Source organism: Labeo rohita, chromosome 2, assembly GCF_022985175.1.
Source record: "Labeo rohita strain BAU-BD-2019 chromosome 2, IGBB_LRoh.1.0, whole genome shotgun sequence".
NCBI classification, from domain to species: domain Eukaryota; kingdom Metazoa; phylum Chordata; class Actinopteri; order Cypriniformes; family Cyprinidae; genus Labeo; species Labeo rohita.
In genome coordinates this window covers 36,741,653-36,755,840 of record NC_066870.1, presented here as the reverse complement: position 1 = coordinate 36,755,840, position 14,188 = coordinate 36,741,653, and the positions used below count along the sequence as shown (strand labels likewise).

The window sequence follows — 14,188 nt, the reverse complement described above, 5'->3', positions numbered from 1 at the left end:
TTAAATATCCGTGTTCATTGGGAAATTAAAGGCTGAAGGTTAAATTAAAAAAATTAAAACATTATTAGCTATCATCGCTGTATCTTTATTACATTTAATGAACACTAAAAGACTGCGTTAATGATTAGTATGATTTTAGAAAGGCTGTTTTATTTAAGTGTTATTTATTAATATTCTGAATTAGCTTTTATTTTTAATTATTTTAGTTTTCATTTTAATTTTAGTTTAGGCAAGTTTATAGCACATCTCATATGCAATGGCAATTCAAAGTGCTTTACATTAAAAAAAATAATAATATAAATATAAAAATAAAAAAATTAATGTTTAATAAAAATACTAAAATTTAAATTTAAATTTGAAATTATTTTTGAGCAAATATTTCAAATTTTAATTTAAATTTTTGCATTTTTATTAAACATTTAAAATGTATTTAAACAGTTATAAACTATGTAATTTTCGTGTAATTTGTCATTTTAAAACGTTTAGTAATTTCGTTCTATGTTATTTTGCTTTTTTTTATTTTATTTTATTTTGTTTATATTTTATCTTATCTTATTTTACAGTGAAATAACACACTGAAAATTATATATATATATTTTTTTTGATAAATATTTATTTTTTTATTTAACCATAACAACACTGGCCAATGAGGAAAGTCATTTCAGTGGTGGGACAAGTTATTTACTTTGATATTTTTTTAAACAATTTGGTCACATTTATTTTAAGGAGCAATTCTCGCTATTAACAAACCATTAACTACAACTTTTGCCTTAATACACTCCTAATTTGTTTCTTATTAATAGTTAAGGTAGTGAAGTTTAGGTATTGGGTAGGATTAGGGTTGTAAAATATGGTCATGCAAAATATGTGCTTTATAAGTACCAATAAACAGCTGATATGTTAATAATAGGCAACTAGTTAGTAGTGAGAATTGGTCCCTATACTGTAGTTTGTTTTTAAATAACATTTATGGCCACAAATGCGTATTAAAATACTAAATAGGGTCAGTTTTGATTTCATGTTGACTTTAAACCTCTGCCTGCTCAAATGCATCCCAGAAAGCCCTACTTTGAGCCACTGACGTCAGTGTTACTGTATATCCTGTTGATAGTCCTACTTCCAGACTCTGACAGGGAATGAATCTCCTCAGCATGTCTCTGAAATGCACGGCCTCTCTCTGTCCCTCCTTCTCTGATTCATCTTATAGCAATGTTCAATTGTGTGAAACTTTTCATTGTTTTGATTTCGTATATTTCCATTCTGTAAATTGCTTCAACAGCATCAAGCAAAAAATCTCTTCTCCTCAGAGCAAGTAAGTGTGGTATAAACGAGGTAAAGCTTTGACATGAAACCTCATCATGCAAGCGTTTAAACCCTTCATAGCAGCGAGAACCATCTGGAAGAGGCCATTGCCACTAAAGTCTGACTGCTGAAAGATTTGTTTTGTTTTGGTTTGGTTTTTCGGTCACATGATTCATGCACAGACACATGCATTGCTTCTTTACAAAAATAATAATGCAATCCGGCTTGTTCCTTACGGATCTAATGCACACGGCATCCATGTTTACCACCCAAACCCTGCCTGTGGAATCCCGATTCAAGGTTTATGCCGTTTATTAGGCACTAATATTTAAATAACTGCGTTTTATAACCCAAACTGAACTCAGCATGTGATCCAAGTTCAGAAAAAGTATGGGTGATTCATCACTTAGAGGAACTTTTGTCTGATTTCTCTGATGAAGAAAAATAATAAAATAATAATTGTAGTTTTAATTATAATTTACTGTGGTTCTTTATTTTTTTTTCTAATTTTTGTGAGTGTCAGAATGTTGAATTTGCCAGAATTTCTTTATTTTCTTGACATTTTCGTGTCCCCACATGTAAAACCAGTACCAATTTTTAGAATATTTTCTTTTTTTTTTTGTATAAAATTATTAAATTAAATTAAATTAAATTAAATTTCATGGGTACAGTTTGCATTTTCATAGAAAGATGTTTTTAAAATATATGTATTTTTAAAATAATCACTAGTAAATAGTGCTGTCAATACTTGCCAAGCGTACTATAATGCCAAGCATTTTATTATGACTTTTTTTTTTATGATGGAAATTAAAAGCAGAGTGTTAGTTTGAAGAGCAGAAATGTATTTTAATTTTTAGATTATTTCTATTGTTAACACACTTTCTTAAGAACTTTTTAAATTAAATTAAATACATTTGGAAAAAAAAAAATAATTAAATTAAATTAAATACATTTGGAAAAAATATATTGATTTTGTTTATGCTGTCATTACTGTCATACCAAGGAAATTAAAATGACCATGATGAAAATGAAAAGGAGACTAATAGTTTGAAGAGCAGAAATTCTATTGTAATTTTTAGATTATTTTTATTGTTGACACATTCTCTTAAGAACTTTTTAATAAAAATTAAATAAAATTAAATACACTTGAAAAAATATATATTGATTTTGTGTTTATGCTGTCATTACTGTCATACCAGTGAAATTAAAATGAATTTTTTTTTTCTTTTTTTTTTCCGTGATGAATATGAAAAGCAGTTTGAAGAGCAGAAATGTGTTTTAATTTTTTAAATCCTTTTTAGTATTTGAGTATTTCTAATTAAGAAACATGCATTTATTTGTATAAATTCAAAACAAACGTATAGAAGATGTGTTGTATTTTGAGCAAATGCAACTTTTTGGTTATAAAGTGGAAAAATGAACATCCACTTACATGTACTGAAAGGAGCCTGATGAAGGCCATGATCAGATCTTTATTCCAGAAATATTTTAACTTAGATGATGCATAGTTCAAAGAAGTTTTGTTTTTCAAGCTTTCAGGAAGTCACAAGCACCTCTAATTGAAGAATCACTCATATGTCACATATATAGACTGTAAATGATGCTTTCTGTCCTAATGCAATCTTCCTGATCACCAGACTGGCTCATCCTGACGGGAGTCTGGCCGATCTGACGATGATGAGCACGTCCCCAGAGCCGCTGCTGAAGGAGGAGAAGGAGAAGGAGAAGGAGTCCATGAACGAGGTGGCGCTGGTCGTGGACTGTGTGGACGAGGAGAAGAAGAAAGAGTCTCTGTCCATCCATTCAGCTCATCTGTCCAGTCAGGAGGACATTCAGCAGTTCAGTGCCACCACAGATCCTGAACTGCCCTCAGAACAGAGCTCAGGTACTGCAGTCTAGTCTCGTGCAGTCTATCATTGGGTACGATCTATCACTGGGTGCGATTTATATCCCAGTTTGTATTACCCAATAATCAAGCTAGGGTTTGCCAGATCTACGGTTTTTGCAAAGAGCTTTGTGCTTTGTTACTTCTGATAGGAAACATCTTTCATAAGTCTCATCTTTCAAGGTCTTCTGAAAACTACCTTATGTGCAGTCGAGTTGTATACAAGCATTTTTGGGCGTGATTATTAGATCTGAAAATAAATAAATGTAATATAATAGTAGTGTTGTTCATTTTAACCTTTAATGCACCAAATAAGAGGGCTCCCTGTATAGTTTACAGAATTAGTTGGGAGAGATTTTTCCCCCTACGAAAACCAAACTATCAGTATTGGCAGATATCATTCTGAATATCCGTATCGGATGAGAAATTTTGTATTGGTGAGTCTGTAATGTATGTAATTAATATTATATTTATTTTGTGTAGTTCTCTTTGATTTCCCCCTAATGTAGCCTAGTGTAGTCTACACATTTCTATAAATCTTGTTTTCCTTTTTTAATATTTTCTATCCCATGTGGATTTTTATTTTATTTTATTTTACTTTATTTTATTTTTGTATAACACCAAGCATACACATATATATTGTTTTGTTTTGTATAACACTAGGCATAGGCATATATATAAATCTTGTGTGTGTGTATGTATATATATATATATGCAGATCTTCTATAAATCTTGTTTTCCTTTTTAATATTTTCTATCCCATGTGGATTTTTTATTTATTTATTATTTATTTATTTATTATTTTATTTTATTTAGTTTTGATTTGTTTTGTATAATTAACAGCAAGCATATATATAGTTATAAATGTTCTTTTATGGATTTACCCTACTGTGTCTCTTTTGTTTCAGATCTCAGGAATAAATGGCACTTGGTGGTGGACCGGCTCACGGTCCTGTTCCTCAAGTTCCTGGAGTCCTTCCATAAGCTGAAGCTCTTCGTCTGGTGGCTGCTGGAGATGCACATCATCAAGATCGTGTCCACTTACATCATCCTGCTGTCTGTCAAAGAGGTAGAAGCTTAAACAAGAGGTTATCGTACAGTAATCAGAAGGTGTTTCTGTTTCTCACGCGTGTGTCTTGCAGGTTTCGCTGCTGAACTACGTGTTTTTGATCTCCTGGGCGTTTGCGCTGCCGTACAAGCAGTTTCGAGTTCTTGCTTCCAGCGCTTGTACCATCTGGACGTGTGTTATTATCGTCTGCAAGTTGTTTTATCAGCTAGAGACTATCGAACCCGAAAATTACTCAAGTAATTGTACTAAGGTGGGTTTCTTTACACATCAAATGAGTTTGTCGCTATTCAGATGGGACTTGTTTTCATTTCATATAAAATGCTTGTCATTTCAATACCATCCTTATGTTTGGCTGTAGCAGAAGAATAGATTTGCTGGTTCTTGCATATAATCATGTGATTGTGGTCTCTGTAGCCATCGAACTACTCACAAGATCAAAAGATGTACATGAATAACTCCCTACTGTACTGGAAGCCTGTGGATCCCGCCAACTGGGTTGGACTGGAGAAGTTTAAAGATATACTGCCCAACCTGAGGGTGAGGAGACATGGTCAATATTTTCTGGGAAATATGAGTTAGGCACCAAACTAGCCTCTAATGAGTGCTAACTTCATGTTTTATGATAAATGTGCAACCTGTTATTATTATACCTACTGTTATACCTATTATGCCATATGTGGCCCTGGACCACAAATCCAGTCTTAAATAGCACGGGTATATTTGTTGCAGTAGCCCCAAATTTTTTTTTTTTTTTTTGTATAACACCAAGCATATATAGTTATAAAAGTTCTTTTATGGATTTTCCCCTACTGTAGTCTACTGTATTCTACGGATTTCAGTGCATCTTTTTTTCTGTTTCCGTTTTTATTTGATCTTATTTTAATTGACTTTTTTACAACACCAGGTGTATTTTTTCAGTATAGAACTATCTTTATTTTGTTTTGTTGCAGTAGCCAAAAATACATTGTATGGGTAAAAATTATTGATTTTTCTTTTATGACAAAAATCATTAGGATATTAAGTAAAGGTCATGTTCCATGAAGATATTTTGTAAAATTTCATACCGTAAATATATCACAACTTAGTAATATGTAAGATTAGTAATATGCATTAAGATCTTTATTTGGACAACTTTAAATGGGATTTTCTCAATATTTAGATTTTTTTGCACACGTATCTCAGCCAAATATTGTCCTATCCTAACAAACCATACATCAATGGAAAGCTTATTTGTTCAGCTTTTAGCCTTTATAAATCTAAATTTAAAAGAAAAAGACCCTTATGACTGATTGTGTGGTCCAGGGTCACATATTATGATGTTTATTACAGTCTAGGATTTCTTAAATGAAATGTTTATTGCTAGAAAATCACTCAAATCAGGTTTATTTCTGTACACTCTTAATAAAGGTGCTGCACGAGGTCATAGAAGAACCTTTTTCATTTAAATAGTTCCATAAAGAACCTTTAACATCTGAAGAACCTTTCCTTTGCATAAAAGGTTCTTTGTGGCGGAAGAAGGTTCTTTAGATTATACAAAAGTAAGAAAGAGATGGTCTTTTAAAGAACCTTTGACTGAATGGTTCTTTGTAGAACCAAAAATGGTTCTTCTATGGCATCGCTGTGAAGAACCTTTTAAAGCATCTTTATTTTTTAAGAGTGTAGTTAAACATCCCACTTTTTAGTATCAAGTTGTCACGATTGGCAAATACAGTAAATATAAAACAAAACCAAACAGCACATGTATTATTTAATGTAAACTCTTCAGGTTGGTAAAACTTGATTGATGAACTGACTGACTTTCTGATGTACAGAGCTTGTTTACATTCATTTTCTCGCTCTTCTCTGTCTTTCTCAGAATAACTTGCTGATGTTGGCCATCTTGGCGTTTGAAGTCACCGTTTACAGACATCAGGAGTTTTTCCGTCTCAGAAATAAACTCTCTCCTCCTCCGTCTCGAACCATCTTTCACGACATCACCAGACAACACCTCGACAACGGCATCATCGACTGCGCCAAATACTTCATCAACTACTTCTTCTACAAGTTTGGTTTAGAGGTGCATTTCATTAGTATCTATTAGGTAACGGTATTATAAATATCATGGTGTGTCTTGATGTTATCGTGGTCACATGACCATATAAAACAATAGGTCTTCCGGGCAGAAAGTATACTTAAACCTATTATTCTAACATAAAAGGTTTTTAAAGTTGTGTTTTGGGCTATTATTTTTTTGGCACGCTCCCACGGTGGCATGATTAGAAATGTGTATTTGCTGCCTTTTACCTTTTTACCCACAGACTTTGAAAAGTTAGAATTCCCTCACGTTTTGCACTCTGTCGATAGGCTCATTTATGGCTGCAGCAGTGGATAAATTGTTGCACCTGGTCTATACTCTAAGATAAACTAATTAAAATAATTCATTTTCACAGAAGCAAATTTAGTACTTTAGTGCGTTTGTTACTCAAAATAAACTCAATCAGCATATAGTAGCTAAATGACAGTGAGCCTGCGCTTATGTTTTACTCTGTTACACAGTACACTGTATTGTAAATATACAAATTTAACAGGAAAAGGTGGTTCACTTTGTATTGGAGCATTGAAAGTGAAAGCATATACATTGCGGAATCTGCGGATATGCAGTGTCACATTACTTAATATTTGTCAGAAATACAAACGTTTGAAATTGACATTTAATAATTCCTACGATAAACGTCACAATTTCTACATGTCACGGACGTACTTTGTTATCTGTCCTAAGAGAATGCAGTGAACTGGTTTATTACATGTGCTGAGAGTTTAGTGTGCGTTTGGAAATGCGAGACGGCCACCAGTTATGCTTTATTTTTGTGGCAGATGATTACAGCATTTCACTATTTGTAGCGAGACGTGTTTTTGTAAGCCTGTTTTCACTGAAGCTGGAGTTTTCCATCAAAATAAAAGCTTAAAAGTGCAGTATGCATTTAAATTAGTAACATTACTCCAAAATATCTCTTTCAAGTGTAGAAATTAGGAAGGAAGTATTGTAATTTGCCTACTGTAGTGTAAAGCAAAAATAATATACCTATGAAATATTAATTTTCATTTATTTTACACTGCAGTTGTTTTACAATATATGGCTATTACTGTCATAGGCATAACAATAATATAAAGTTTGTGTTATTATTATTATAATAATTATTATTAATGTATTCTATTTCGTTTGGTTTTCTAAAACTTGAAAAAGTGTGAATGTAATTTAGACTGAGACAGTATACCACAAATAAAGAAGGTTGAGTCCCCTTTAAAATTCAGGTACAAGTAATTTTTTTTATCTCTCGGTTTGTTCCTGTGTGGCATCAGGTGTGTTTCCTGTTGGCGATCAATGTGATGGGTCAGCGGATGGATTTCTACTCCATGCTGCACGGTTTGGCTCTGGCTGTGGTGATGTACAGACGCCGGAGGAAAGCCATCGCTGAGATCTGGCCCAAATACTGCTGCTTCCTGGCCTGCATGATCACCTTCCAGTATTTAATCTGCATTGGAATCCCACCTGCTGCTTGTAAAGGTGTGTTGCTAATGGCCATTTCAAACATCCCATTCAATACAGAAACTCAGGGGTGTAAAAGTCTTCAGAAAACACACACCCGGAGCAGCGAGCTGCCGTTTTTGCTGTGGAGCCTGGGGAGTCCATATACTATTAGTATATTTAAGAAAAGGTTTAAAACGACATAAGGGTGAATAAAGGATGACAGAATAATTTTTTGGGGGGTGAACTATACCTTTAATGTTTGTTTTTTTTTCTTTTTTTTAATGAAGTGATACTCTAAATAAGAAACTAATTCTGCCAGCAGGTGGCGGTACATGTCTTTGAGTAATTCATTCATTTGATTCATTCAAACACCTGATTCATTCAGGAATGAAGTAAATGGCTCTGTTTATGAATAGACTTTTGAATCATTGGTTCCCACGATTCGTACAAAACACATATTCATTCAGAAACTAAACACCACTGTGTTTCTCGGAGATGTGCAACAATTGTCAGGTATTCAAAGGTAATATGTTCTCTGTAAAAGTTGAAAAATAGCAATGCACATTCTGATTGAAATGTCTGTGGAGCAACTGAAATGCAAGTCTATTTGGTGTGGCAATGTTATCATCTTCTGGGATATCATAATATCTGTATGTTTGTATCATTTTTTTGTAATTTTTCCAGTGATCTCGAATGTTTATTTCTCTAAACTTCTTTTTCTAGATTATCCGTGGAGGTTTCCTGGAGCCATGTTGGATTCGGATGTCATTAAATGGCTTTACCTTCCTGATTTCCACACTCAACCCAACTCCATGTTCCTCGTCTGTGAGTTCTACCTCAGCATTAATGCTTATACGTGTTGCCATTAAACATTAGAGGTTGTGTTTTGCTGTGCAGTAGGGCATATACAGTAAACAAAAACGGCGGTCAAACTAAATAAATCCTCTTTGACTTGAGGCGTCAGAGTTTTGACCATCAGCACAAGGTCTGGTCAGTTTTGGTCCAGGTTATTCTGACCCACATGCAAACTGACCGACCGCATTTTTTAACGTGACGTTTAGGGAGAGGGTAAATATGAAATCGATAATACCGCAAAAACAGACCACCATGAATCACAGTGTTCGTCCCTGACAGACAACACCAAAGAAATGAATGCATGCAAATTACTTGCACTGCCACTGTCAATACATTTATTTTATTTTATTTTATTTTATTTTATTTTATTTTATTTTATTTTATTTTATTTTATTTTTTTTATTTTATTTTTTATGCATGTCTAAAAGTATTAAATAAAGTATTTTTTTTGCTAGTTTATCAGATTATTACAATATTTTATATTTTGCATTGCTTTATGTTAGTTTTTTTTTTTTTAATAATTTAAAAAATTACTTGCACTGCCAAAGTCAATACATTTTCTTAGGACTTATTCATTTTTCATTTTATTTATTTTTTTAAATTATTTTATTACATAGCATATACCATATTGACCCTTAAATTTGTGTCCTCTCTCCTGCGCTCCTCTGTTTGTCTGATTAGATGATTTCATGTTGCTGCTGTGTGCGTCGCTGCAAAGGCACGTGTTTGACGATATAAATAAATCAATTCTTCAGACTTTTTACCATCAGCACAAGGCCTGATCGGTTTCGGTCCAGGTTATTTTGACACGTATGCAAACTGACCGACCACATTTCTATGAAATCGATGATACTGCAAAAACAGACCGCCATGAATCACAGTGTTTTGTCCGTTACAGACGACACCAAAGAAATGAATGCATGCAAATTACTTGCACTGCCACAGTCAATAATTTTTTTTTTTTGCTAGTTTATCAGATTATAAATAAAATTACTTGCACTGTTTTATTGTATTGTATTTTATTTTATTTTTTGCATGTCTAAAAGTATTAAATAAAGTATTTATTTGCTAGTTTATGAGATTATCGCAATATTTTATGTTTTTCATTGCTTTATTTTAGTTCTGTTTTAATTTCAAACATAACAAAGAAAATTGCTTGTACTGTTTTATTTTATTTTATTTTTTGCATGTCTAAAAGTATTAAATAAAGTATTTTTTTTGCTAGTTTATCAGATTATCACATTTAATATTTTGCAATGCTTTATTTTAGTTCTTTTTTAATTTCAAATGTAATAAAGAAAATTACTTGCACTGCCAAAGTCAATAAATTATCTTAGGACTTACTCATTTTTTATTTTTTTTATGATTTTATTATATACCATATACCATACTGACCCTTAAATTCATGTCCTCTCCCCTGTTTCTCTGTTTGTCGTAGATGATTTCATGCTACTGTTGTGTGCATCGCTGCAAAGGCAGGTGTTTGATGATGAAAACAAAGCGGCCGTTCGTCTGATGGCCGGAGATAACGTGGAGATCTGCCGAGATCTAGACGCGGCGTCCTTCAGCGTTCACAACCCCGTACCGGACTTTATTCACTGCAGGTACGCTAATTTTTCAGATGCTGAATTGAATAACCAAATGCAACATGGAAAATGAAAATTTTCTCTTTCAGACAGAAGAAAAGTATAGATATATATCAAATAAACAAATACATATATCAATATTCTTTCAGATATTTTCAAATATTTCTTATGAAACACTGTCACATCACCAGCAAACTCTTCTGGTTGCTTTGTCACTCCGTGTTGCTGTTGAGGAGCAGTTTATTCAGGTCTTTGAATGTCAGTCACTCTACTGTATGTGATCCTCTCTGGCTCTCACTTTCCAAGAATTTCCACGGATCGAATTGCACAAAAGAAGGGAAAAATCCATAACGCACCATCAAACGCTCTCGTTCTCTCTCTGTCTGAGCTCTAACCCAATAAGTAGCTTTTAAGTATGGACTGATCTTTTTTTCTACAAGGTGATTGATTTTAGGGGAGGAAGCTGCTGCTTGTTGTGGTCCATCAATGCACAACATCTCAGCTTTTCATCAAAGCTCTTAGTACAGGCCTGTGGCTAAACACAACGTCCAGCGTCTACAAACAGGCCGTGAAGCCCGGAGGATGTACTTTAACCTTTGGAGTGGCGGGTCTAAAGTGCATTTCAAAGCATGTGCGAGCTTTTAGCGTGCAGTGCGTCCATATGCATGTGAAGGAATTGCTCCGGACATCGATCCGCTCATTATAATTATGCCTGTCAGGATGTCTGATACTGTGTAGGAAATGAAGCATAAATGGCTGTGACATCATCTCATTTAAATAAATGATGGCTGCACTATGTTTGCAGTTTTTAAGTGTGTCTTTTTTTTCTGTTAAAATGTTTTCTTTGCTAGTTTCGTATTTTATATCTATTTTAAATTCTTTAAATTATTTAGATTTGATTTCCAAACATAATTCAGATAAATATACATTACACATTCATTTATGAGACATTCATTTATATTTATATTATTTTTTATTTTATATTCCACGACTTTCCTTCACTAAACAAACATTACTTGTAGTGCACCTCCCATCTAATAATCGCAAAGAGCTTTGTGCTTTGTTACTGTTCTTAAATCCTGTGCATTTTAGCACAAAATCAAACAGTAAATGCACAAATGCTCATAAATGTATGTGCAATTGAGTTGTATACAAGAGTTATATGAGTGTGATTGTTATAATCTTAAAATAAACAGCACTGATTATAATAGCTTTGTTGTTCATTTTAACATGAGAGGCCTATACATGTAGTTAACAGGGTGTAACTAAGCTATTGGTATCAGCAGATATCATTCTGTATAATCGGCTGTCGTTATCAGCTAAAAAATGATAATTAGATAAACGTCAGGTAAACATTACTGTCATGTTAATGCTCTTTCCATTCTCTTTTAGGTCGTACCTGGACATGCTGAAGGTGATCATGTTTAGCTACCTGTTCTGGTTCGTCCTGACCATCATCTTCATCACGGGCACGACTCGGATCAGCATCTTCTGCATGGGTTACCTGGTGGCGTGTTTTTACTTCTTGCTCTTTGGAGGCAATCTCTTGCTCAAGCCAATCAAGAAGATCCTCCGTTACTGGGACTTCCTCATAGCTTACAATCTTTTTGTCATCACAATGAAGAACGTCTTTGCTGTGAGTGGAGTCTTATAACTAATACCCAAGAAACACATACATTTACTGTTTTCAGCCAGTCCCGCCAAATTAATCACATTTATTTACTTATAAATAAATAAAAAGTATATAATCTACATTTTGTCTTTAATTATGCAGTTTCAGTATCTGTGAATAAAAATTTAAAAATTGCATCAGTGAAATATCTTTTTTTACAAAGTAATCACATTTATTTATTTATTGTAAAATTTTACAGTCAATTTTACTTTTCAATTTAACAGTATATACTCTACATTTTGTCTTTAATTATGAAGTTTTAGTATCTGTGAATAAAATGTAAAAAATTACATCAGTGAAATATCTTTATTACATATTATATTACATATTTTCTTTTGTTAAACATGAATCTTATGCTTTAAAATTTAATGCACTGCATTTTGAAAGCAATTAGGTGAAATTAATTTGGTGGGAAATTGAAGCAAATTAAATATTTAAGATTAGTTATGTCAGTTACCAAAAATCATGAGACTAATCATGATTAATTATTAATTAATTATTTTACATACTCTACATGTAGCATTTAATTATCATACGAAGTTGTGTTTTAAGTTGAATAAAATAAAAAAAATTGCATTAATGAAACATCTTGTTATATATTATTTTATTTTTTGTTGAAACATGAATCATGCTTTAAAATTGAATGTGCTACATTTTTACGTTTTATTACATTTAGCATTTAGTAGTGATATCTTAGTAGTGATATTTAATGAACACAATTATATCAATGAAATGTTTTTATTTAAAATGTAACATTTTATTTTATTTTGTTAAAATTGGAAACAAATTCTTTAAAACTGACCGTGCTACATTTTGAAAGCAATAAATATATTTGGAGGCAAATTGCAGTGAATTAAATATTTAATCATTCATTATTTTTATCTATTGAGGGTGCTAAAAAATGCATGAACAGAGAAAATGTGTAAAGCAATAAATTAATAGATAAGTAAATAAAATGCAGTAAGAATTGTAATTTTTCCTTTATTTTTTCACAGATTTTGGCATGTGGTTATATCAAGCATTTGGTGAAGAATAGCTGCTGGTTGGTTCAGCTGCTCAGTCTTGCCTGCACCATAAAAGAATACAAAGCTCTAGAAGGTAAAGAATGGTTGTGTTTGGCCAACATTTTGGTTTCTAACCTTTGCAATGATATATAAATTAAACATATATTGTTAGCTGTCTACAAAAGCATCTTAGTTTGAAAAGAAGGCAGCCTATTTGTGTGCTTTCAAAGATGCCATAGCGTCTTTCACGAAAAAGGCAATGCATTGTGATGAACCAAAGTGGTGTCAACAAAATGTTCATTACAGATATCTCTCAATATGAAAAGTATATGTAAATATGTAATATCTCAATATGTAAAGTTCATAAAATATGAACTTTATTGCATATGGATTATTTTAGACAATATTTGAGTGCACAGCATATTTTTATGCTTATTTGCTCAGCGACATGCACTTATAACTTTTGGAAAGCAACATTGCAATATTTACATCTCTAATGGCTTCACATGAGTTCCGTGTGTCTTCAGGCGTGTCTATAAATGGATGTGAGGTGCCGAAGGATGAGGCTGGGATCATCTGGGACAGTATTTGCTTTACGTTCCTTCTGCTGCAGAGGCGCGTCTTCATGAGCTACTACTTCCTGCATGTGGTTGCGGACATCCGTGCTGGACAGATTCTTGCATCTCGGTACGAAATTTTTACATACTTTCACACACAAGTTTCTTAGATTTGTTTTCATGTTTGAATTTATTTTGACTGAGGGACAATTTTATATTTGCAGTGCCGAGAACATGTTTATGGAAACTCATTTCTGCTGGAAACTTATTTCTGCCTACAGCTTTTTATCTCACAATTATATTTTTTTTTCTCACAATTCTGAGTTTATATCTCACAATTCAGACGTTTTTCCTCTTAATTCTTAAGAAAAAATATCAGAATTGGGAGATAAAACCTTGTTGCGAGTTGCAAAATATTCTCCCAGAGTTCAGAGTAAAAAGGTTGTAATTGCTGAATGTAAATTCAGAATTACAAGATATAAACTCAAAATTGTGAGAAAAAAAATATCAGAATTGGGAGATATAAACTCAAAGTTCTGAGAAGTGAAGTCTTAACTGTAAATTTCCAAGAACAATTCTTAGAAAAAAGCTTAAAAAGGCAAGATGTAAATTCAGAATTCTTAGGTAAAAAAAAAAAAAAAGTCAGAACTGCAAGAAAAAAAGTAACAATTGCAAGATGTAAACTCAGAATTCCAAGAAGAAAGTCAGAATTGCAAGATGTGAACTCAGAATTCTGAATGGAAAAAGTCA

General features: G+C 32.7%; 1 protein-coding gene across 4 annotated transcripts in view; it reads left to right on the top strand.

Annotated features, from left to right (window-relative positions):
• Positions 1-14,188, top strand: part of LOC127154811 (piezo-type mechanosensitive ion channel component 2) — a 96,140-nt gene that overhangs the window by 52,036 nt on the left and 29,916 nt on the right. For 3 of the 4 annotated variants that reach the window (XM_051096672.1, XM_051096664.1, XM_051096655.1), the window contains 11 exons: positions 2,940-3,187; positions 4,096-4,256; positions 4,330-4,506; positions 4,671-4,793; positions 6,112-6,312; positions 7,596-7,800; positions 8,488-8,589; positions 10,058-10,223; positions 11,598-11,841; positions 12,873-12,975; positions 13,409-13,568. In XM_051096672.1, the coding sequence (XP_050952629.1) occupies positions 2,940-3,187; positions 4,096-4,256; positions 4,330-4,506; positions 4,671-4,793; positions 6,112-6,312; positions 7,596-7,800; positions 8,488-8,589; positions 10,058-10,223; positions 11,598-11,841; positions 12,873-12,975; positions 13,409-13,568 (1,890 nt within the window). Of the gene's footprint in view, positions 1-1,279; positions 1,313-2,939; positions 3,188-4,095; positions 4,257-4,329; positions 4,507-4,670; positions 4,794-6,111; positions 6,313-7,595; positions 7,801-8,487; positions 8,590-10,057; positions 10,224-11,597; positions 11,842-12,872; positions 12,976-13,408; positions 13,569-14,188 lie in introns of all 4 variants that reach the window. The other variant, XM_051096646.1, reaches the window with a different exon arrangement.